Source organism: Coccinella septempunctata, chromosome 7 (assembly GCF_907165205.1).
Source record: "Coccinella septempunctata chromosome 7, icCocSept1.1, whole genome shotgun sequence".
NCBI classification, from domain to species: domain Eukaryota; kingdom Metazoa; phylum Arthropoda; class Insecta; order Coleoptera; family Coccinellidae; genus Coccinella; species Coccinella septempunctata.
In genome coordinates, this window is record NC_058195.1 from 2430611 (window position 1) to 2453869 (window position 23259).

At 38.0% G+C, this 23259-nt stretch overlaps 1 protein-coding gene across 4 annotated transcripts in view; it reads left to right on the forward strand.

Annotated features, from left to right (window-relative positions):
- Nucleotides 1-23259, forward strand: part of LOC123317427 (ABC transporter G family member 14) — a 104168-nt gene that overhangs the window by 23308 nt on the left and 57601 nt on the right. The window contains exon 1 of one of the 4 annotated variants that reach the window (XM_044903956.1): nt 21707-21825. The exons of 2 other annotated variants lie outside the window; for them this stretch is intronic. In XM_044903956.1, coding sequence (XP_044759891.1) covers nt 21743-21825 — 83 coding nt within the window. In that variant the 5' untranslated portion in view covers nt 21707-21742. Of the gene's footprint in view, nt 1-21706; nt 21826-23259 lie in introns of those variants that run through there. One more of the 4 variants, XM_044903959.1, reaches the window with a different exon arrangement.

The window sequence follows — 23259 nt, forward strand, 5'->3', positions numbered from 1 at the left end:
GACGGCACTCTTGAAAGCGATACTCTCTAAAACGAGACTCTCGAAAACAAACGACACTCTTGAAAGCGAGACTCTCAAAAACGAGACTTTCGAAAACAAACGGCACTCTTGAAAGTGACAACTCTCTAAAACGAGACTCTCGAAAATAAACGACACTCTTGAAAGCGAGGCTCTCTAAAACGAGACTCTCCAAAACGACACTCTCAAAAACGAGACTCTCTAATACAAGACTATTGCAAACAACACTCTCAAAAACGAGACTCTCGAAAACAAACGGCACTCTTGAAAGTGACACTCTCTAAAACGAGACTCTCGAAAACAAACGGCACTCTTGAAAGTGACACTCTCTAAAACGAGACTCTCGAAAACAAACGACACTCTTGAAAGCGAGACTCTCTAAAACGAGACTCTCCAAAACGACACTCTCAAAAACGAGACTCTCGAAAACGAGACTATCGAAAACAGACGATACTCTCGAATGCGAGTCTCCCGAAAACGAGTTTCTCGAAAACGGCACTCTCGAAAACCAGACTCTCAAAAATGAGTCTCTCAAAAACGAGACTCTCGTGGGCATCACTAAGTTTATCAGAGACTCTCGTGGGTTTTTCTAGAAATAGTTCCACAAGATCATTGATGAAAAGAATGGGATAGTCAACTGTTGCTTTTCATTTTCGATTTTTTTCTCAATTTAACATCACCAAATTTCGAATAAATTCATTTGAGGTTTATCGACCAGCTATCTGCGTAGAAGACAATTTCCGTTGTCATATCCAAGCATAATGTGATATCGAAGATATAAATTTTCATGGTCGAATGACCTTCGCTGGACATCCCATGGGAAATTTATGACGCTTTAAAAATTCTTTATTAATCGGACTAATCGCAAAACCCACGGTACTTTTTTCCTACTTGTCTAATTCATTAGCACATCGTGAATATCTTATGGACTAATAACCCGTTCTGATTCACCATAACTTGATACCATTGTTTGTCCAACAATTCGCACTGAATGAATCAAGTCGTGACATATTCTTCTGCTTGTAACTTTCGATTTCGAGAGCACTGAGCTAATACCAGCTGGGAATGATCCATATTTTGACAAAAAAAATTAAAATTTTCGATATCGAGTTTTTGTGCTAGGGTGGAAGCCTTTGCAATGCTGATTATAAAATCGGAAATCCCAATTCGATCAGACGAATATAACAGGAGATATCGCAGATTGAAAATTGCAATTTTTGAAGAATACCATTTCCAAGATGAAAATCTGAACAAAATGAGATGGGCTTTTGAAATTTCTCGCAATAGATTCAGCGTGTTCGAAAACCTATATTTTCATACCAAAATTTCAAATATTTGGTCCTGTTTAGGAGAAAATAATTTTTTTTGTTTTTCCATTTTTCATTTTCGAGTTGACTTCGAAGAGCTCTGTGGAGTGCAATTCTCTATTGAATCATCAACTGTTTATTTTTCTAGAATCTTCAAAACAAATACTATGCACTCCATATCCTAAGACAGTGATAGAACATCCTGATTTTCAGACAGAGTAGCAAATATGTCATTTCAGGGGGGTCTAACCCCTTGCTCATTTTTGACCAAAAAAATCAAAATTTTCGAAATCGAGTTTTTATGCTAGGGTGGAAGCCTAGGCAACGCTGATTATATAACCGGAAATCCCAATTGGATCAGACGAATATATCAGGAGATATCGCAGATTGAAAACTGCGATTTTTGAAAAATTGCCATTTCTAGGATGAAAATCTAAACGAAGGGAGATAGGCTTTCGAAATCGCTCGCAATAGATCCAGCTTGTTCGAAAACCTATATTTCCATACCAAAATTTCAAATATCTGGCCCTGTTTAGGCGAAAATATATTTTTTTGTTTTTTCACTTTTCATTTTCGAGTTGACTTCGAAGAGCTCTCTGGGGAGCAATTCTCTATTGAATTATCAACTGTTTGGTTTTCTAGAATCTTCAAAACAAATTCTATGCACTCCATATCCTAAGACAGTGATAGAACCTCCTGATTTTCAGACAGAGTAGCAAATATGTCATTTTAGGGGGGTCTAACCCCTTGCTCATTTTTGACCCAAAAAATCAAAATTTTCGAAATCGAGTTTTTATGCTAGGGTGGAAGCCTAGGCAACGCTGATTATATAACCGGAAATCCTAATTGGATCAGACGAATATATCAGGAGATATCGCAGATTGAAAATTGCGATTTTTGAAAAATTGCCATTTCTAGGATGATAATCTAAACGAAGAGAGATAGGCTTTCGAAATTGCTCGCAATAGATCCAGCGTGTTCGAAAACCTATATTTCCATACCAAAATTTCAAATATCTGGCCCTGTTTAGGCGAAAATATATTTTTTTGTTTTTTCATTTTTCATTTTCGAGTTGACTTCGAAGAGCTCTCTGGGGTGCAATTCTCCATTGAATCATCAACTGTTTGGTTTTCTAGAATCTTCAAAACAAATACTATGCACTCCATATCCTAAGACAGTGATAGAACATCCTGATTTTCAGACAGAGTAGCAAATATGTCTTTTTAGGGGGGTCTAACCCCTTGCTCATTTTTGACCCAAAAAATCAAAATTTTCGAAATCGAGTTTTTATGCTAGGGTGGAAGCCTAGGCAACGCTGATTATATAACCGGAAATCCTAATTGGATCAGACGAATATATCAGGAGATATCGCAGATTGAAAATTGCGATTTTTGAAAAATTGCCATTTCTAGGATGAAAATCTGAACGAAGGGAGATAGGCTTTCGAAATTGCTCGCAATAGATCCAGCGTGTTCGAAAACCTATATTTCCATACCAAAATTTCAAATATCTGGCCCTGTTTAGGCGAAAATAAATTTTTTTTTTTTTTTCACTTTTCATTTTCGAGTTGACTTCGAAGAGCTCTCTGGGGAGCAATTCTCTATTGAATCATCAACTGTTTGGTTTTCTAGAATCTTCAAAACAAATTCTATGCACTCCATATCCTAAGACAGTGATAGAACCTCCTGATTTTCAGACAGAGTAGCAAATATGTCATTTTAGGGGGGTCTAACCCCTTGCTCATTTTTGACCCAAAAAATCAAAACTTTCGAAATCGAGTTTTTATGCTAGGGTGGAAGCCTAGGCAACGCTGATTATATAATCGGAAATCCTAATTGGATCAGACGAATATATCAGGAGATATCGCAGATTGAAAATTGCGATTTTTGAAAAATTGCCATTTCTAGGATGATAATCTAAACGAAGAGAGATAGGCTTTCGAAATTGCTCGCAATAGATCCAGCGTGTTCGAAAACCTATATTTCCATACCAAAATTTCAAATATCTGGCCCTGTTTAGGCGAAAATATATTTTTTTGTTTTTTCATTTTTCATTTTCGAGTTGACTTCGAAGAGCTCTCTGGGGTGCAATTCTCTATTGAATCATCAACTGTTTGGTTTTCTAAAATCTTCAAAACAAATACTATGCACTCCATATCCTAAGACAGTGATAGAACATCCTGATTTTCAGACAGAGTAGCAAATGGGTCATTTTAGGGGGGTCTAACCCCTTGCTCATTTTTGACCCAAAAAATCAAAATTTTTGAAATCGAGTTCTAATGCTAGGGTGGAAGCCTAGGCAACGCTGATTATATAACCGGAAATCCTAATTGGATCAGACGAATATATCAGGAGATATCGCAGATTGAAAATTGCGATTTTTGAAAAATTGCCATTTCTAGGATGAAAATCTGAACGAAGGGAGATAGGCTTTCGAAATTGCTCGCAATAGATCCAGCGTGTTCGAAAACCTATATTTCCATACCAAAATTTCAAATATCTGGCCCTGTTTAGGCGAAAATATATTTTTTTGTTTTTTCACTTTTCATTTTCGAGTTGACTTCGAAGAGCTCTCTGGGGAGCAATTCTCAATTGAATCATCAACTGTTTGGTTTTCTAGAATCTTCAAAACAAATTCTATGCACTCCATATCCTAAGACAGTGATAGAACCTCCTGATTTTCAGACAGAGTAGCAAATATGTCATTTTAGGGGGGTCTAACCCCTTGCTCATTTTTGACCCAAAAAATCAAAATTTTCGAAATCGAGTTTTTATGCTAGGGTGGAAGCATAGGCAACGCTGATTATATAATCGGAAATCCTAATTGGATCAGACGAATATATCAGGAGATATCGCAGATTGAAAATTGCGATTTTTGAAAAATTGCCATTTCTAGGATGAAAATCTAAACGAAGGGAGATAGGCTTTCGAAATTGCTCGCAATAGATCCAGCGTGTTCGAAAACCTATATTTCCATACCAAAATTTCAAATATCTGGCCCTGTTTAGGCGAAAATATATTTTTTTGTTTTTTCACTTTTCATTTTCGAGTTGACTTCGAAGAGCTCTCTGGGGTGCAATTCTCTATTGAATCATCAACTGTTTGGTTTTCTAAAATCTTCAAAACAAATACTATGCACTCCATATCCTAAGACAGTGATAGAACATCCTGATTTTCAGACAGAGTAGCAAATGGGTCATTTTAGGGGGGTCTAACCCCTTGCTCATTTTTGACCCAAAAAATCAAAATTTTTGAAATCGAGTTCTAATGCTAGGGTGGAAGCCTAGGCAACGCTGATTATATAACCGGAAATCCTAATTGGATCAGACGAATATATCAGGAGATATCGCAGATTGAAAATTGCGATTTTTGAAAAATTGCCATTTCTAGGATGAAAATCTGAACGAAGGGAGATAGGCTTTCGAAATTTCTCGCAATAGATCCAGCGTGTTCGAAAACCTATATTTCCATACCAAAATTTCAAATATCTGGCCCTGTTTAGGAGAAAATATATTTTTTTGTTTTTTCACTTTTCATTTTCGAGTTGACTTCGAAGAGCTCTCTGGGGTGCAATTCTCTATTGAATCATCAACTGTTTGGTTTTCTAGAATCCTCAAAACAAATACTATGCACTCCATATCCTAAGACAGTGATAGAACATCCTGATTTTCAGACAGAGTAGCAAATAGGTCATTTTAGGGGGGTCTAACCCCTTGCTCATTTTTGACCCCAAAAATCAAAATTTTTGAAATCGAGTTTTTATGCTAGGGTGGAAGCCTAGGCAACGCTGATTATATAACCGGAAATCCCAATTGGATCAGAGGAATATAACAGGAGATATGGCAGATTGAAAATTGCAATTTTTGAAAAATGCCATTTCCAAGATAAAAATCTAAACGAAGGGAGATAGGCTTTCGAAATTGCTTGCAATAGATGCAGCGTGTTCGAAAACCGATATTTTCGTACCAAAATTTCACATATCTGGCCCTGTTTTGGAGAAAATATATTTTTTTGTTTTTTCACTTTTCATTTTCGAGTTGACTTCGAAGAACTCTCTGGAGTGCAATTCTATATCGAATCATCAACTGTTTGGTTTTCTAGGATCTTCAAAACAAATTATATGCACTCCATATCCTAGACAGCAATAGAACATCCTGATTTTCAGACAAAGTAGCAAATACGTCATTTTAGGGGTTCTAACCCCCTGGACAAGGATAAAGCCAAAGGTTCTTGATTATTGGTGCAGCCGACCCAGACTGCGCTACTTACATAGGGCTATTTCTAGACCTTCCACACTGAGATCTCTCATAGTTGTCTTCATGGGGACTTCCAGACTCAGACCTTGCAGTATTAATGGGACCATTCAAGAGTATATCAGATCAGTTGTCTTGAAGGATATGTAGAATATTTGAAACTGATATTCCTGATGAATGCATGATGCAGATGAGCCCAATCCTAGTCTAAAATTCACGAGTACAGTGTGGCTTTGAAATGAGCCAACCGAAAATTGAAAATGTTCAAAAACTCGAGTTTTCCACATCGAGGTAAGATGGTCGTCTGAAAATTCAACGGATATACCTCACGCCCGCCCAAACCGGAAACGAATGTATGACAGATCCGCGAAAACCTATGGGCACGTCTTCACGTCTCTGCTTTACGTGAGGTTGGAGTGGAGTTCACCACTCCCATTTCCTTGACGAGGGTCAAGGGCACGACCTTAGCTCGAATGGTGGATCTCGTTATGATGGTGCGGGTTTTTTCTATGCCAGTTCATTCAGTACGGTACTCAATGGGTGACCGCCATCTTGCACGATTAACATATTGTGATTTGTAGGGTCTGAATGGAGAAAGAACGAGTTTCAGGTGATCATATGGTCGAGCCGTATCAGTGTTTCATCATTATTCTCACTAGGCGTTGAATTCGATTCGAAAACCCTGCAAATTAACACAAGGACGCAAGATTATTTGACCTTGATCCATTCCAAATCTAATTCAGAAGGAGAAAAGTCTTCGAAAGATTCCAATTTTGAGTAGTCCTGATCAAGAAGCCACAGATGTCCGTTTTCATAGACTTATTTGATGCAAATTTAACTTATTTCTTTCATTTCTATGAAGATATGCTTAATACCCTTGGTGATCAATGTCCTTCGAGCATGAAAAATTGGACTACAAGCTTCAGAAGAGGTAAATTTTCCATTGAAGATGATGACCGATCGGGAAGGCCAGTTTCTGTGTCAGTCCCCGAAAATATCGATGCAGTTCATGACATGATTTTATCAGACCGTCGAATTGGGCTAAAACGGATATCTGAAGCACTGAATATTTCATACGAACGCGTTCATCATATAGTTCACGTCAATTTGAACATGAGAAGAATTGCTGCAAAATGGATCCCCAAATGTTTGAATGTTGACCAAAAGCGTGCAAGGGTAGAAGCATCGCGTTCGATCTGTGCTCGATTTGAAAACGATGTAAACTTCTCAAACCGAATTGTTACTATGGATGAGACTCGGGTACATTTCTACGATCCAGAAACGAAGCAACAATCGATGGAATGGCGACACTCTGGTTCTCCAAGACCTAAGAAGTTTCGTGTCCAAAAATCTGCTGGAAAAGTTCTTGCTTCAGTGCTCTGGGATTGCCATGGAGTAATCATGATTGATTTTTTGGATAAAGGCAGAACAATAACCGGAGATTACTATTCGACATTACTGACCACTCTACGGGCAATTATTCAAGAGAAAAGACATCTCTTTCCTCAACTGAAAAAAAGTTTAAAAGGTCGTAAATTTTCTTCCAACGATGAGGTAATAAAAGCTGTAGGGGTCTGGTTTGCAGAGCAAGAAGAACCATTTTCTGAAAGTCGAATTGAATGAGCCAATATACAGATTTGCTCTGATCTTTCTCAAAAAGCATCTACCCACCCACTGCTGGTTCTTGCTCATCTACCCCAACGTGTATCTGGTTCCTGGCAGACATAAATCTAATGAGTCACTCATCTATCTTAAAAGAATTCTTCATGACTGAAGAATCTATTCTTTAATCTGCTTTTCTGCTTGATCAAAGGAGTCTACCAGACTTGCGTATCTCCTGGTTCATTTGGACCTACCACATGATGAATCTATCCGTCAAGTGGATCTACTGGTTTCTGGAGAAAATACGAATCTTCTGGATCCCTTTGATGAGTCTGGTGGCAAAAATATCCAACATGCAGATTTTCTTCGACAAATCTACCTTGATGTAACCGGTGGATGAATCCCTAGAAAGCCTTTAGTCGTATCATAATGAAGCATCCATCCAGGCGGCACCAGTAAGCGATGGTGTTTATGTAAATTGCGTTTTCATACCTGTATAAGAGTATCGCATCCTATTATTCGGTCTATGAACGCAGTAAACTGCTGGCGAATACTTGGATGCATCCATTTCGAATTTGTTTCTCCGAGTTATAATTGCCTCTTTGTTCTTTCATAGTTCAATGAAAATGAGGTCGAACCAAATTGAAACAGACACCACCATAATAATGTAATTGGTTCTGTATCCAGGTATAATTCGTTTGTTTTGTATCTTCTCTTCAGTGGCTTTTAGCGGCGTCCTTGTCTAAGTTAAATGCATCGTGAGTAATACTTGCAGTCTTAACTATTACTTCAGGTAATATGAGGCAGAACGAAACCATTTATAAATGATACTTTATGTCCGGGAGATCTACATAGGAATCTCTAGAGGATGAGGAGTAATGATATGGGAATACTGCATTTATTGATTAACGTTCGTTGCAGGAGTGGTTATTAGTGAATGAGATATGGCACAGAAAGAAGAGGACCTTGAACAACTCGGTAACCAAATATGAAATAACAATTTCGGTCCACAATTGACGTTTTATTCAGGGTGTTCCAAATTGCCTGATTTTGGGTGTTTCTGCTTCTTCTAGACTAGATAGGGAAAAACGTAGCCTAGTCAAAGATTTTTGCAGTTCATCATCATTGAAAAGAATTAAAGTTGAAGTAATAAAAGGACTAAAAGAGAGAACAATCCTACATAAAAAGTGACAGTAAAATGTAATGTTTGTTTTTTCGATATTATCAGGACATTTACTCATAACTTGATAACAAAAGTAGATAGAGCGTTATGGCTTTGTCCATTGCCAACTTCCGACAAACCAGATCGAAAATGTGCCTTCCATTTCTCCTAAGCTGTCTTTCAGTTACAGAGCTAACATTAAATCCTATCAAATTTTGTCCACACTGCACTTTTCTGCCTAAAAAAATTCGAGAACAGTTTTAAAAACTGTGAAAAGAATGAAAAAAGTAACAAAAAGACACTACAAACTGAGGGCAAATAATAATGATTCTGAAGAAGTGAAAATTTTAGGAGGTATTTCCCGAACGAATGAAATTATCTCAGATCTAGGTATTGCGATTTTTGAAAAATTGCCATTTCTAGGATCAAAATCTGAAAAAAGGGAGATAGGATTTCGAAATTGCTCGCAATAGATCCAGCGTGTTCGAAAACCTATATTTCCAAACCAAAATTTCAAATATCTGGCCCTGTTTAGGAGAAAATATATTTTTTTGTTTTTTCACTTTTCATTTTCGAGTTGACTTCGAAGAGCTCTCTGGGGTGCAATTCTCTATTGAATCATCAACTGTTTGGTTTTCTAGAATCTTCAAAACAAATACTATGCACTCCTTATCCTAAGACAGTGATAGAACTTCCTGATTTTCAGACAGAGTAGCAAATGGGTCATTTTAGGGGGGTCTAACCCCTTGCTCATTTTTGACCCAAAAAATCGAGATTTTCGAAATCGAGTTTTTATGCTAGGGTGGAAGCCTAGGCAACGCTGATTATAAAACCGGAAATCCCAATTGGATCAGAGGAATATAACAGGAGATATCGCAGATTGAAAATTGCAATTTTTGAAAAATGCCATTTCCAAGATAAAAATCTAAACGAAGGGAGATAGGTTTTCGAAATGGCTTGCAATAGATGCACAATTGACGTTTTATTCAGGGTGTTCCAAATTGCCTGATTTTGGCTGTTTCTGCTACTTCTAGACTAGATAGGGAAAAACGTAGCCTAGTCAAAGATTTTTGCAGTTCATCATCATGAAAAGAATTAAAGTTGAGGTAATAAAAGGACTAAAAGAGAGAACAATCCTACATAAAAAGTGACAGTAAAATGTCATGTTTGTTTTTTCGATATTATTAGGACATTTACTCATAACTTGATAACAAAAGTAGATAGAGCGTTATGACTTTGTCCATTGCCAACTTCCGACAAACCAGATCGAAAATATGCCTTCCATTTCTCCTTAGCTGTCTTTCAGTTACAGAGCTAACATTAAATCCTATCAAATTTTGTCCACACTGCACTTTTCTGCCTAAAAAAATTCGAGAACAGTTTTAAAAACTGTGAAAAGAATGAAAAAAGTAACAAAAAGACACTACAAACTGAGGGCAAATAATAATGATTCTGAAGAAGTGAAAATTTTAGGAGGTATTTCCCGAACGAATGAAATTATCTCAGATCTAGGTATTGCGTTTCGTGAATGTTACACCGAAATGTAGTACTCATCATCAGAGTTTTTATTGCATACAATTCATACGAATTAATATTCTCCGATGTTTTCAGTCGTTTTACCCAGACTTATATTTGGTGCATGTGATTCACGAAATTATGGCTGTAATTTCACGGTTCTCAAAATTTTATAGCATGAAACGGATAGCGTCTGGTTCGTGGTCCTAGCAAAACAGATGTCCTTGACTAAGACACGATAATTTGGTAGTCATGAATTGTTTTTTTTTCAAGAGCGAATAGTAATTTTATCTCCCAGACAGCGTGCGTCCTTATCACTATTTGATTATATTTGTGGTGATTCCATTATTCATCCCATATCGGTGATTTGGATCTTTCAATTGGGAAACAATGACCACAACTGATATGTGAGATCTCTGGAAATCTTTATCCATTTTTCACTGACCGATCATTTGGTCTTTGGTATATGGAGAGAATCAATCAAAAAAGTAGCATTTGGCTTGACTAGGTACCACCTTGACCACCAACAAGGATTTCAACTAAATCGGAGTGGAGATCATAAAGTCTTACTCTATTTTTGATATTACACTCTTTTCTAGATGAAATTCCTCCTCATCATCATCATTGAAATGTTCGGGACTTTTTGAGTCATGTGGAACCAATTTTAGGAAGAACGGAAGAGTGAACAGTGTAGCAACAAGATCTAGGGTCGTATTATTTTTTTTTCATTAACTATCTTTTTTGAATTAACTATCTTAACAATGTTTTGTATAGGGGATTTTTGGTGAAAATTGCTGTCTATGGCTTTCAGTATTTGAATTCCATAAATTGCCATTAAAAATGGATCCAAACGGTACGAACACGTAGTCATAGTTACCATGACATCATCGCGGTCAGTTGGAAGGCACTTCTCGGCAAATGTGTCATCGTGAGCCTTCCTATGTGACCGTAAAAATGAGAACACATCGTTTCCTTCTTATGCTGGAGCCTTTCACGAACTTCCCACTTCTTTCTCGGTAATCAGACCTAAGAGAAACCAGTTGGGGGCAAGTGCAAGTAAGCAGAATTTCAACGTACTATGTACAGAATTTCCTGCGTGGTCTGGAGTCAAGGCTAACTTGCGTATTCCCCTTGATCGTTGAAGATAAAACGGGTAAAAATGCAAAAATATTCCTACGGTTTATATTCAAATAATTGTTGCCATGAAATCGTAACGAGAGTTGCTGATACCACTCCTAGGATATTAAAACGATTGTGGTCTTGAATGTTTCAAGAAATTTCGTACAAAGACAAGAAAAGTCATCTTGCCGAGAATGGTAGATGCACTTAATGCTTCTGCGGATGTTTCACCTTGGAATATGGAAAATAACTGATGCACAAAAGGATACGAATGTGGAAAAATTGCGTTTCATGAATTCCTTGAATACACTCAAAACGCTGCAGATTCAACAGACGTCAGGGAAGAAATATTCAGCGAGATTTACCTCACGAAAGCTCAGGTTCTGCAGTTTGAAAAATTGGCATACCTTCTTGGATATGTGTGTATCAGATGAATTTATTGAGCTCTATTTGAAAGGACAAGATGAATATATCAGTCAGTTTCCTATTTCAAATGCAAGAACCTTTATCCTCAAATTATTCAGAAAATCTCTGTCATATTTCCTTCAGAATTTCTCATAACTGGAAATATAGAGTGCCAGATGCAGAATATTCAAAAAGAGCATTACTAAAATAGTACACTTTTGTCTACTGTTTCTATCCCAATTTGTATATTGATAAGTTCTGTTTTTTGCAGGTAAAATCATCAACCAAATCAGTCGAATATTCCAATTTCCAACAACAGGTACTGTGCAACACAATGTAGACAATTTATAAGTGAACCAAACCTCCAACCAATTAAAAATGTATCATAATACACTTCGGGAAGGTAGAGATATCCAATTGCAAATAATAACAGACCTATTGCACTCTCGAAATTTCTAAAAATAACACGGTATATTTTTTGTTGCATAGCAATTACATTTTATAACTATGTTTAACGAGCGATCGCGTAAAAAACAGGATGCAAGCATATGGAATTTATTTTGAAAGTCGTCTGAAAAACATTGGTGGATTTTTCATTATGATAGTTCCCCATAAAATGCACAGACTAAATTCGAAATATTATAATGGCTCGGCAGTAAAGATATTTGTGTGCTGGAGGTGGCATCGCTCAAGGATGGATTTAGATACGATGGGGAATGGCATATACGGGGTGTGAATGAATTGGTTGCGAGAAATTTTAGGTGTGATTTAGATACATCCACCCAAAGATAGAAGCAATTTTATCTTTGAAACCAGTTCGAAGATAATTCCTGCTGCTACATACCTGATGCTTAATAAAAAAAACATTTATTTTAACAAGAAGTAACAAGTTACCTTTATTGTTCGAAATGAATCAAGCTATGAACAATTAACTTTGCAACACCTGGATTCGGCTCGGTTAAAAATATACAGGCTGTTTAGAAACAATAAAAAATGTTATTTTTAGTTCTATCTCACAAACGGTTTTATCGAATGAAGTGAATTTCGGAATTTAGTGTTTCGTTCATTTGATGAATATTTTTCGAACACAAGATATCACCCACGTCTTCCAGTTTTCTCATTATGACCATTACGTACCATAAAAGTACCAAAAATTCAAAGAACCAAACTCTTGAAACTAAGTTGGACGCTATCTAATGCATATTTGAACGTTTTGTAAAATTAAAGTGTTCTTCATATTTTCTCGTATAATGCGCCGTGAGTAATTTGATGTTCAAAAATAAAAAAAAATCTGTTAAATTTGTGAAATTGGGTACTTTGGCTGAATACAAATCTGTTTAAAAGATCCACAGATGTATAGTGTCACAGATTTAGCTAGTTATTCCGAAGGGAATTTTGTTTGTCCAGGGACGGCATAGCTCATTATCAAAACTCAAAATGGCTATATCTTTTTATCAGATTCTCTCGACCTCAAGAATCTACTGTTGAAATATTTGTACGAGTTAAAGACTCACCCTGTAAAATGAGAAATAATGTTGAACAATATACAAATCTCGCTCATTCTAGTCCTGAATAATGTCGTGATAAACTACAAAACTTGTATTCGAAGTGATATATCCTTTTAAGGTGAGGAATTAAGAAGGAAATGAATCGAAGGTGATTGGAGATGACGTCTCCTACTTTTTTATCGATGGGAATCATTCACCTCTCACACCATTACCATTTTTCGATCTTAAACTCTAAGGATAATTATACCGTGACTCAATAGCGAAATAATTGTCGTTGCATTTCCCGCTAGGACTGTGGAAATTCCATGTTAGGCTCCCTCCAACCCCCGATAACACCGCATAAATTAAAGCACCACCCAGACGTCTTTTCCGACCACTTAAACGGAAAAATAAAAATCTTCCGACCGCGATTTGCATTCCCCTAAGAACGGCCACCATCGTGATAAAATGTTAATAAAGGAAAAGAGAGAAACGGACGGAAAGAAACAGAAACAGTTACCACGTTGTAAAAATGTTAAATACTCGCATGCGGGGCAATGGCAAGGAAAACCTTGAATTGAATTTCCTAGTATAAAAGTCGAGTCAAGGGACCGTATTCTGGAATTATTTAGTAATTTCTCTCACGTAAGGATCCCGACCTATCCCAAGGCTCATTGCCATTCACCGCACACTGCGGGGTGAATACACTAAATCCATTGTCCCCTGATGCGTTTCACACGTTGCCTCCTTGGTGCATTCATATTTCATAGGTTGTCTATGCCCGTATATACTCCACTTGGCCGTGTCTCCAAAGGTCTAGATCCGGTAATTGGCTGAATAATTGGATGAACTAGATGAAAGATGGGGGTCTTGACGTTATCAACGAGAGCGCTGGCCAGATGTTGTTTTGTCGAGAGAGGTTAGTTGGCGGTCTTCATGTTCGACGCATTGGCAGGAAGGGAATCAGTGCTGTTCTTGGTAAAACACCTTTGAAAAGAGATGATGTTCCCTCCATCTTTTACAGAATCTGAAAGGATGGTTATCTATAGTGATTATAACCTGTTTTTCTGGGAAGCTGTGACAGCTTCGCCAGTCCAATTGATGTTTAGCCTTTTGAAACTTTCGCCAATATTAGGCATTCATCATAAGCTCAGATACTCATAGCATATTCTTGCTGAGATTATCATGATTTCAGCCTTGCAGCTTTCACACTCCTCCCCAGAGGAACATTCACTTATCCCAGGATCAAAATATCGAATTTTTGGAGCCTTTTCGAGCTTGTGGTGATGGCAAATCAGTGCTGTTCCTCGAAGAAAGGATTTGTTTCCCTTCTTGGGATAACACCTTCGACAAGAGATGATGTTCCCATCTTTCAAAGAATCTGAAAGGATGGTTATCTATGGCGATCCTAACCTGCGTTTCTGGGTAGCTGTGACAGCTTCGCCAGTCCAATTGGTCTTTAGCCTTCTGAGAATTTCGCCAATGTGAGGCATTCATCATAAGCTCGGATACTCATAGCATATTCTTGCTGAGATTATCATGATTTCTGCCTTGCAGCTTTCACACTCCTCTCCAGAGGAACATTCACTTATCCCAGGATCAAAATATCGAATTTTTGGAGCATTTTCGAGCTTGTGGTGGTGGAAAATCAGTGCTGTTTCTCGAAGAAAGGATTTGTTTCCCTCCTTGGGACAACATCTTTGGCAAGAGATGATGTTCCCTCCACCTTTTACAGAATCTGAAAGGATGGTTATCTATAGTGATTATAACCTGTTTTTCTGGGAAGCTGTGACAGCTTCGCCAGTCCCATTGGTCTTTAGCCTTCTGAGACTTCCTCCAATGTGAGGCATTCATCATAAGCTCGGATACTCATAGCATATTCTTGCTGAGATTATCATCATTCCAGCCTTGCAGCTTTCACACTCCTCTCCAGAGGAACATTCACTTATACCATGATCGAAATATCGAATTTTTGGAGCTTGTGGTGGTGGTCGTGTCCAGGCTGCTCCTTGGCTTCCTGATGTCGATAGGGTTCTGCCTCCTCCTCGTCTCCTTGGTTGGGTTCCTGATCTCCACGAACTTCCTGTCGAAGTGTTCTTTTCCATGTTCTTTCTGGTACTCTCTGGTAGTTTTTTCGGTGGCAGGACTGTTGATGAAACAACCCGTATGTTAGAACCGTGGGATCTTAGTAGAGCTTGTGATGATCATCTTCCAATACAGAATCTTGATGGTAATTGTAATGAGGATCCTTTTTGACCTCAGGTTTTGGTATTCTATAGCCAATTCTTCGTGTGAAATCTTGGCAACTGCATCCTTCTATCCTTGTACACCGTGCCTGCGAACTTCTGGCATCCCCCGGTGAGGTTCTGGATGGTTTCATGTGTCGCACAGCCATAACGACATCTAACATTCGCCACTGAGTTATCTTTGGCGACATATTTCCTTGTTGGGATCTTTGCTGGCAATGATAAAGCCTTCTGTCTTTGGAAAAAACTTGCTGAAAGTCAGATATGTCGTCATCATGGTTGACCTCGTTCTGGTGTCTCCCATGTAAAGGTTTGCCAGTCAGTTTCTGCATCTTGCTTTCTGCAGAGTGTTCGACCATTTCGATGTGATCCTGTTGCAGCTAATGGAGTATAATCATCAGAATCACACTCTTCTTGATGGAGTTCTGATGAAGCAGCTTTATTCATGAAATATTTCCGAATACCCTCAATTTCCTGAGACATACGGTTGAACAAATAAACAATTCTTCGACCTCCAAGATGTCTGGGCAACTCTATTCGTTCTATCGAGCTTTTAGGCTGATATTTATGATGTTTCGTCAGCATTCTTAGTATTTTTCTTTGTAGGGCTGCTAAATGAGTGATGGTCTAAGCGATGATACCCAATGAGTAGCTCAGTGCTGAGCAAGCGTTGGTATTGATCGGATTCTTGCTGTTGAGACCAGTTTCCATCATACTTCTCAATCTTCTAGTGAACTTTCACGCTGATTCTTCCTTCATCTGTCTCTGATTGATTCTTTTAGCCCTTTTGATCCCTAGGGACTTGTACGTATCTCTTTTTAATGCGTCAATTTCTGCACCTTGAATTTGAAGGTTCCATCTTCTGTTTTGCCTCTCTATTTGCAGAAAGTTTCAAATCGACCATGTAAAGGAGATAATTCAGCTTCATCCAAGTAGTTCTGCTACCATTCAACCTATGAGACAAGGGATTCAGAGCCATGCAGAACCATAGAGGGCTGATTGAGTGTCCTGGTTATTGGGATATGTCCAGTTGTGATGGAGCCATCTGCTCGAGACATTTTTAAATGTCAAATTTACAAAGAGCTCCTCTCAAAAAATGCAGGATTATATGTATTTTGAACCGAAATGATTAAAAATTCCGTCCAAGCAAGCAACCTGATATAATCACGTTCCATTAAAATATGATTAAGAAAAATGAATGTCCAGTCAGTTCGATGCATATAGAGTGTCACGTAAAAGTCGACCAATGTCAAAATGACCTCACCATTTCGAATTGGCTAACCGAATGGATACTGGGGTTTTTCGGACTCGTTTACATTACCGATTTCTGGTGCACCATATGGATTTCCTGTTGGGGCATGTGAGGCGTATAAATTGATGACGCATATTTCGCACCATTAAGGTATTCAGATCATTGCCGAATCTGTACGAAATGCACCAAAATCTCCGCTTTTTGAAACGTCGCGTTAGGCCAAGGAGAAACCTTGATTGCACTCTTGTAAAAGTAGGTACAGGTGCTCGGATGGTCAATTCGGATTTTTATGTTATTTGGCGGAGAGCTTGTATACGACGAATTCAGACGTGAGTTATGAATAATTTATCGGCCGAAATTTATTCCGAGGCCAGTACTGGACGGATGATATTTTGCAGGTCAGTTATAACAACAAATGCAATTCTAGGACGGGGTTTATGGGTTTGAGGTTGATGAAACTGAGCTGGAATTGCAGGTAGGTTTCAAACGGAATATTCCGTTCGGATTTCCTTCAATCCTTGAAGGATATATGTCAAGCTTGATGCGTGGAATTTATGGTGAAAAGTCTCAAATGTTACATGTTGATTCATCCTTACTGATGTCTTTTTTTAAACTGTATTTCTCCTTCAGCCACGGTTTAACAAGTGAGGATTCAAAAGCATGCTAAAATGCAATTTTTTCATCCTCATTCAAAGATTAAGTGTCTGTCCTTTACTCGTACGAATATTTTAACAGTAAATTTTTGAGGTCAAAAGAAACACTTCTATCTTAAACAATTTTTTCCCAATCGCCTGGGTTTAGAAGATAGAAGCTGTTGAAACACCATGAAACAAATGTTATTTTTAGTCCATCTCTTGAAACTAAGTTGGCCGCTATCTAATAATATTTGTCCACCAAGGGTATTAAGCATATCTTCGTAAATCTGCTTACCTCTTAACCCTTTTAAATACAGGTACTGGATGATGGCTCGATATTCCAATTTTTCGATTTTCACAATTCCGAATAGAGCTCCTAAGTCTAAGAATACATCTATCTAATTCCATTAATTATTACGATTCTGAACGCATTCATTTCAGCTTAATGACTGTGAATGCACCTACATTATAACATCGTTACCTTATCTATGTCGCCCACTGTAACAACTCATTTTTACGCGGTTCATATCCTGAATCGGGTCAGGTAATTTGTACAAAAACAGCCATAAGCCGGAGAGTCACCTCAAGGTTAGACATTTTGGCAATTTTTTCACACCTATGTGCAAATTTCGAGCGAGACAGCTCGGCATTGTGCTATAGAATTCATGGTTTCATTATTTTTACTATTGCAATTTTATACGGTCGACTGTGATGGCGTCGCGTCCACGACTAGACGGTCATAGAGGGCAAATTACCACAGAACCTTCGACAGGGACAGTTTTTTTTTTAGATTCAAGGCTTTCATGGAATACCCAGATTCTGGACAATTGTGAATCGCTAATGGGATGCAGTGAAATAACCATATATCGTCCGTATACAGAGGCTTATTCGTAGATCTAGATGAGGTCAGTAGAAAATTCGTCAAGACCGAACGTTTGCATCGAAACCTATGAAATTTTGAGATTTGTCACTTGAAGAGTTGCCCTTTCAGAATATGTATCACATTTGGATCTACGATGATTTTTCTGGGAGATACGAGTGTCAAAAGTTGACCTTCGTAAAATCCTGAAAAATATGAGCGAACGGTTCTGTCGAAATGGATGACCGAACGGTTCTGTCAAAATGGATGAAATTCTCAGATTTATTACTAGAAGAGTTTCTCTTTCAGAATATGTATGACATTTGGATCTACGGTGATTTTTCTGGGAGATACGAGTGTCGAAAATTGACGAAAATGATGGGATCAGTTAAAAATTCGCCAAGATCGAACGGTTGTACCGAGCTTGATGAAATTCCGAATAGAAATTTAGAAAATAGCGATTCTTTCGGTAATATTTTCAGCATTAAGGTATGGCGTACAGTTTAATGCCAAGCTACCATGATGCATCGTCGAATTATTGCCTCTGCTGTGGATCGGACATCGCACATACTTGCGAAAATATTCCCAAATTATCCGACCTTGAACCGGTCGGCAGTGTTGGCAATTTTCTTACGGATAACCCTCCCCGGCTTAGAAACATAAAAATTATTATTGCCTAAACTAAACAAACCGGTAAATAGAGATAATCGCCAGCGTCTGTTTATGCAGTTGGTGCATTTCAAATTCTGCTTCTTTACGATGGGCACTTAAGTTTATTAAACTGGTAGATGTCACGGATATGTGTATATTCCCCTCTGTGACGCGCTTAGAAATATAAACAGAGGTCAATGGCTTATCTAATAATATTCATACAGGAGGTCCAGAACTTTGACACCAAGAAGAGTCCTCTGGACTACTCGTTTCATTCCGACAGATAATATCTTTTCTTTTGTGAGTCATTCTTTGTTTGCAGTTTGAAATTTTAATCGTTCGCGCTTAGCGATGCGAGGAATGCATTTCTGATGCGGTTGATTCGATGTGCAACACCTTTTTTTATGGAATTCTGCTTGAAACTGAGCATTTCAAGGTTCAGACTGGAATTAACAGTCCAAACATCTCACATCCAATTTATGTCGTCCATACTTGAAAATTCAGGATCAAAGAAAAGCATTGAGGGACAAGAATTTCCCCTTTATCTACAGCTATCACCATATCTCCTTCAGGAGGCTGCATCCTGAGCTTGCAAGAAGTGAATTCGCTTGTTTATCAGCCGCTGGTCTTAATATTCAAGTGGAATTCGTATATTTTGATTTTCACTCGACAAAAAAGTGTTGTGTCTCTGGAACATCTCAATACAGGGTAGGTCTTTGACTCGTACAAATATTACAACAGTAGATTCTTGAAGTCGAAAGAAACACTTTTTTTCTTTACCATTTTTTTCGATTCAGCCCTGATAGAAAGTTATAGCCGTTTTAAATTCTCATAATGAGCTGTGCCACCTCTGGATCTTTTAAGGAGAGTTGTATTCAGCCAATGTACCCAATTTTTCAAATTTCAAAGATACTTGTTAATTGTTAAACTTAAAATTATTGGAAAACGACGCATTATACGAGAAATTATGAATACGAGGATGTATTGATATCTAGTTAGCCTAGACCAGTTCCATGTATAAAATAAATATTGCGTTACTATAGCAACGAACAATAACTCAGAAGTGTCAGTGTGAAGTTTGATGTCAAAAAAGTAGCGTGCAAGGATAGAAGCATCGCGTTCGATCTGTGCTCGATTCCAAAACGATGTAGACTTCTTAAACCTGATTGTTACTATGGATGAGACTTGGGTATATTTCTACGATCCAGAAACAAAGCAACAATCGATGGAATGGAGACACTCTGGTTCTCCAAGACCTAAGAAGTTTCGTGTCCAAAAATCTGCTGGAAAAGTTCTTGCTTCAGCTTTTTGGGATTGCCATGGAGTAATCATGATTGATTTTTTGGGATAAGGGTAGAACATTAACCGGAGACTACTATTTGACATTACTGACCACTCCACGGGAAAAAATTAAGGAGAAAAGACGCGGAAAGCTATCCAAAGGTGTTTCTTTTTGCAGGACAACACCCCTGCACACAAATCTCATGTTGCATGCAAGAAATTCGTGATTTAGGGTTTGAATTACTAGAACACCCCTCATATTCACCAGATTTGGCTCCATCTGACTATCATCTGTTTCCTCAACTGAAAAAAAGTTTAAAAGGTCGTAAATTTTCTTCCAACGGGGAGGTTATGAAAGCTTTGGAGGTCTGGTTTGCAGAGCAAAAAAAACCATTTTTTTTGAAAGGTCTAGAGACGTTGCAGGTTCGCTGTAATAAATGTATCCAATTAAGAGGAGAATATGTTGAGTAATAAAGTATTTTGACATTGAAATTTTGTTTGGTTTTATAGAAGGCTAAGAATTTTTCAATATATCCTCGTATATAGGACAAAACTTGAAATTAGTAGGGAAAGGAGTAAAATTCATTCCAAGGATGCATAACTGCAGTCTATCTACGAATATGAGGCGGTACAATGTTTCAAAGAATTGATAACCATTGAATAAGTGAAGATCTAATTGTTCCAGTTATAATTATCTTAGAAAGATCTAGTTGTGCATTAATTTCTTGCACATGAGCACTTTTAACCCAAACGGGGCAACAATATTCAGCAGCCGCAAAGACCAGAGCTAGTTTATGCAGGATATTATTCCTAGTTTTCAACTCCAGACCCAAATTTCCATCATTTCGAATACCAAACCGATGAGTGTGCTCAGCATATGCCTCGGAAACAATGGCGATCCGAAACAGCTGCCGGAATTCCCGGAATCTCCGGAGAGTTCCGGAGCACACGTCACACGCAGCCTCCGCATCTTCTCGAAGACATAAGTGCAACAATGTCGGTCCCTACGAGCGACAGGCCAGCAATCAGACCGAGGTGTTATGATGAGCACGCTGGGCCTCCGGTGTGCACAAAAATAGATCGACGTTATGGAGAGGAGAATGCCAGTTCGGATTTGGACGGAAAGCGAAAGTGTGAACCATAAAACTTTTGTTTATATGTATGCTGAAAGTTCCGAGAATTAGGTAATGGGTCGTTTGGAACTTACGTGGAACTGTCAACGGAATGGATGGGATATGGTGGGAGTGTGAATCATTTGATTTGGAGAGACGAAAATACACTATAGTCGAAGAATCCTATGAGGAATAAACGTATTTAATGACAGAGTTTCTATGTTTCATTAGTTTTTGATTCAGTACGATTCTCATGAAAAAATATTCTGTATAAATGATAAAAACATCTCTTCCACTAGTAGTTTTGTTTAGCATCCTTTTCTGAATGGGTAGATAGCGTGAACCAACAGTTTTTCATATTCAAATACTCACAGGATCCTGAAGTTCCGACTGTTAACACCTATCAAACAATAAAAATTTTGGAAACACGTGAAGCATCTTTCAAAAAACGTAAAGATTCAACAGCTACACCTTATAAATCACAACCTAATTGCCTTATAGGGAATCATGCAAGGTCACATCGGTTTTCCTAGATTCTTACTTCAGATATTCAGAGGGTTCTTTGAATGAACAATCTATTTTCCAAAACGCAGCTGATTAAAAGGAATCCCAATTTCGCAACAACAAAATCAAGAGAGTTGGGTATTATCAGCTGATCAATTTCCGCATATAAGGCCAAGGAACACAAAGTAAGACAGAGGAAAACCGTGAAATATTTGTGGTTTCAGCAAACCAAACGATACATTTATTATAATGAAAAATCAGTTCATTTTCGTAGACCTAATAATACAGTGAATTTGAAAGACTCCTCTGGGCAATCAGAACTCCTTGTGGCAACCATGCATATGTTATTTTTGGGTGCAACGGGACCTACAAGAAGGAAGAGAAGAAATAAACGCATTATCATTCTCCACCAGAAAAGGTAATGAAGAAATCTTCTCCTTATAGGTTGGAAACATAAATTTTGCTCATCTCATATCTCAGAAACGCTGCATATTTGACCTGATATATTTCATGAATTAATTAGTGGAGGAATTACCTCTCCACTTCAGTAAACACTCTGCATTCTAATTAATTTTCGTTATTGAACTCAAGTCTGCAATGCCTGCATGAATTCTACTGAAAATTCAATATCACCGAACAGATACAGTTCAGACTATTAAGAGGGACATAAAGCCAGTCGACCAAGTAAAAGGTCGACGACACACAGCAGCATTTTCCACTTCTCACTCATAAACAAGAAAAATTAAAGGCCTACTTCTCCATAAGACGTGAAACTGCACTGGTCTCGTAAATAGAAAAGAGAGAACGTGGCCATTTGAAAATTTTCTGCCTCCAACATCCTACTCCAATGAAATCTAGGGGAAACTGAATATTAACATTGAAAATATGAACGAGAAAATGGGGTCAGTAGGACAGGATCGGCGTTTATGTGCATGCCGCCCATAGACTAGGAAGTCGGTAATGATAAAAAGCTGCCATTGCAACCATTATGAATGCATTTCTCTGTTGTATGCGATCTTACATCATGCTAATCTATGATCGCACCCATTGAACCGGTATCTTGCGAGTAGGTAGGAGAAAAGGTTAGATTGTGCTTTCTCTGGTTCTTCATTACCACCTCAATATATTTCTGTCGAATGCCAAAACTATTGTCTTTATACGAGGATATATCAAAAATTCTTAGCCTATTATAGAACCAAACAAAATTTCAATGTCAAAATATTTTATTACTCAACATATTCTCCACTTAATTGGCTACATTTATTACAGCGAAGCTGCAACGTCTCTAGACCTTTCAAAAAAATGTTTCTTCTTGCTCTGCAAACCAGACCTCCACAGCTTTTATTACCTCCTCGTTGGAAGAAAATTTACGAGTTTTTAAACTTATTTCAGTTGAGAAAAGAGATGATAGTCGGATGGAGCCAAACCTGGTGAATAAGGGGGGTGTTCTAGTAATTCAAACCCTAAATCACGAATTTATTGCATGGCAACATGAGATTTGTGTGCAGGGGCGTTGTCCTGCAAAAACAAAACACCTTTGGATAGCTTTCCGCGTCTTTTCTCTTTAATTATTTTCCGTAGAGTGGTCAGTAATGTCGAATAGTAATCTCCGGTTATTGTTCTACCCTTATCCAAAAAATCAATCATGATTACTCCATGGCAATCCCAAAAAAACTGAAGCAAGAACTTTTCCAGCAGATTTTTGGACACGAAACTTCGTAGGTCTTGGAGAACCATCAGTGTGTCGCCATTCCATCGATTGTTGCTTTGTTTCTGGATCGTAGAAATGCACCCAAGTCTCATCCATAGTAATAATTCTGTTTAAGAAGTCTACATCGTTTTCAAATCGAGC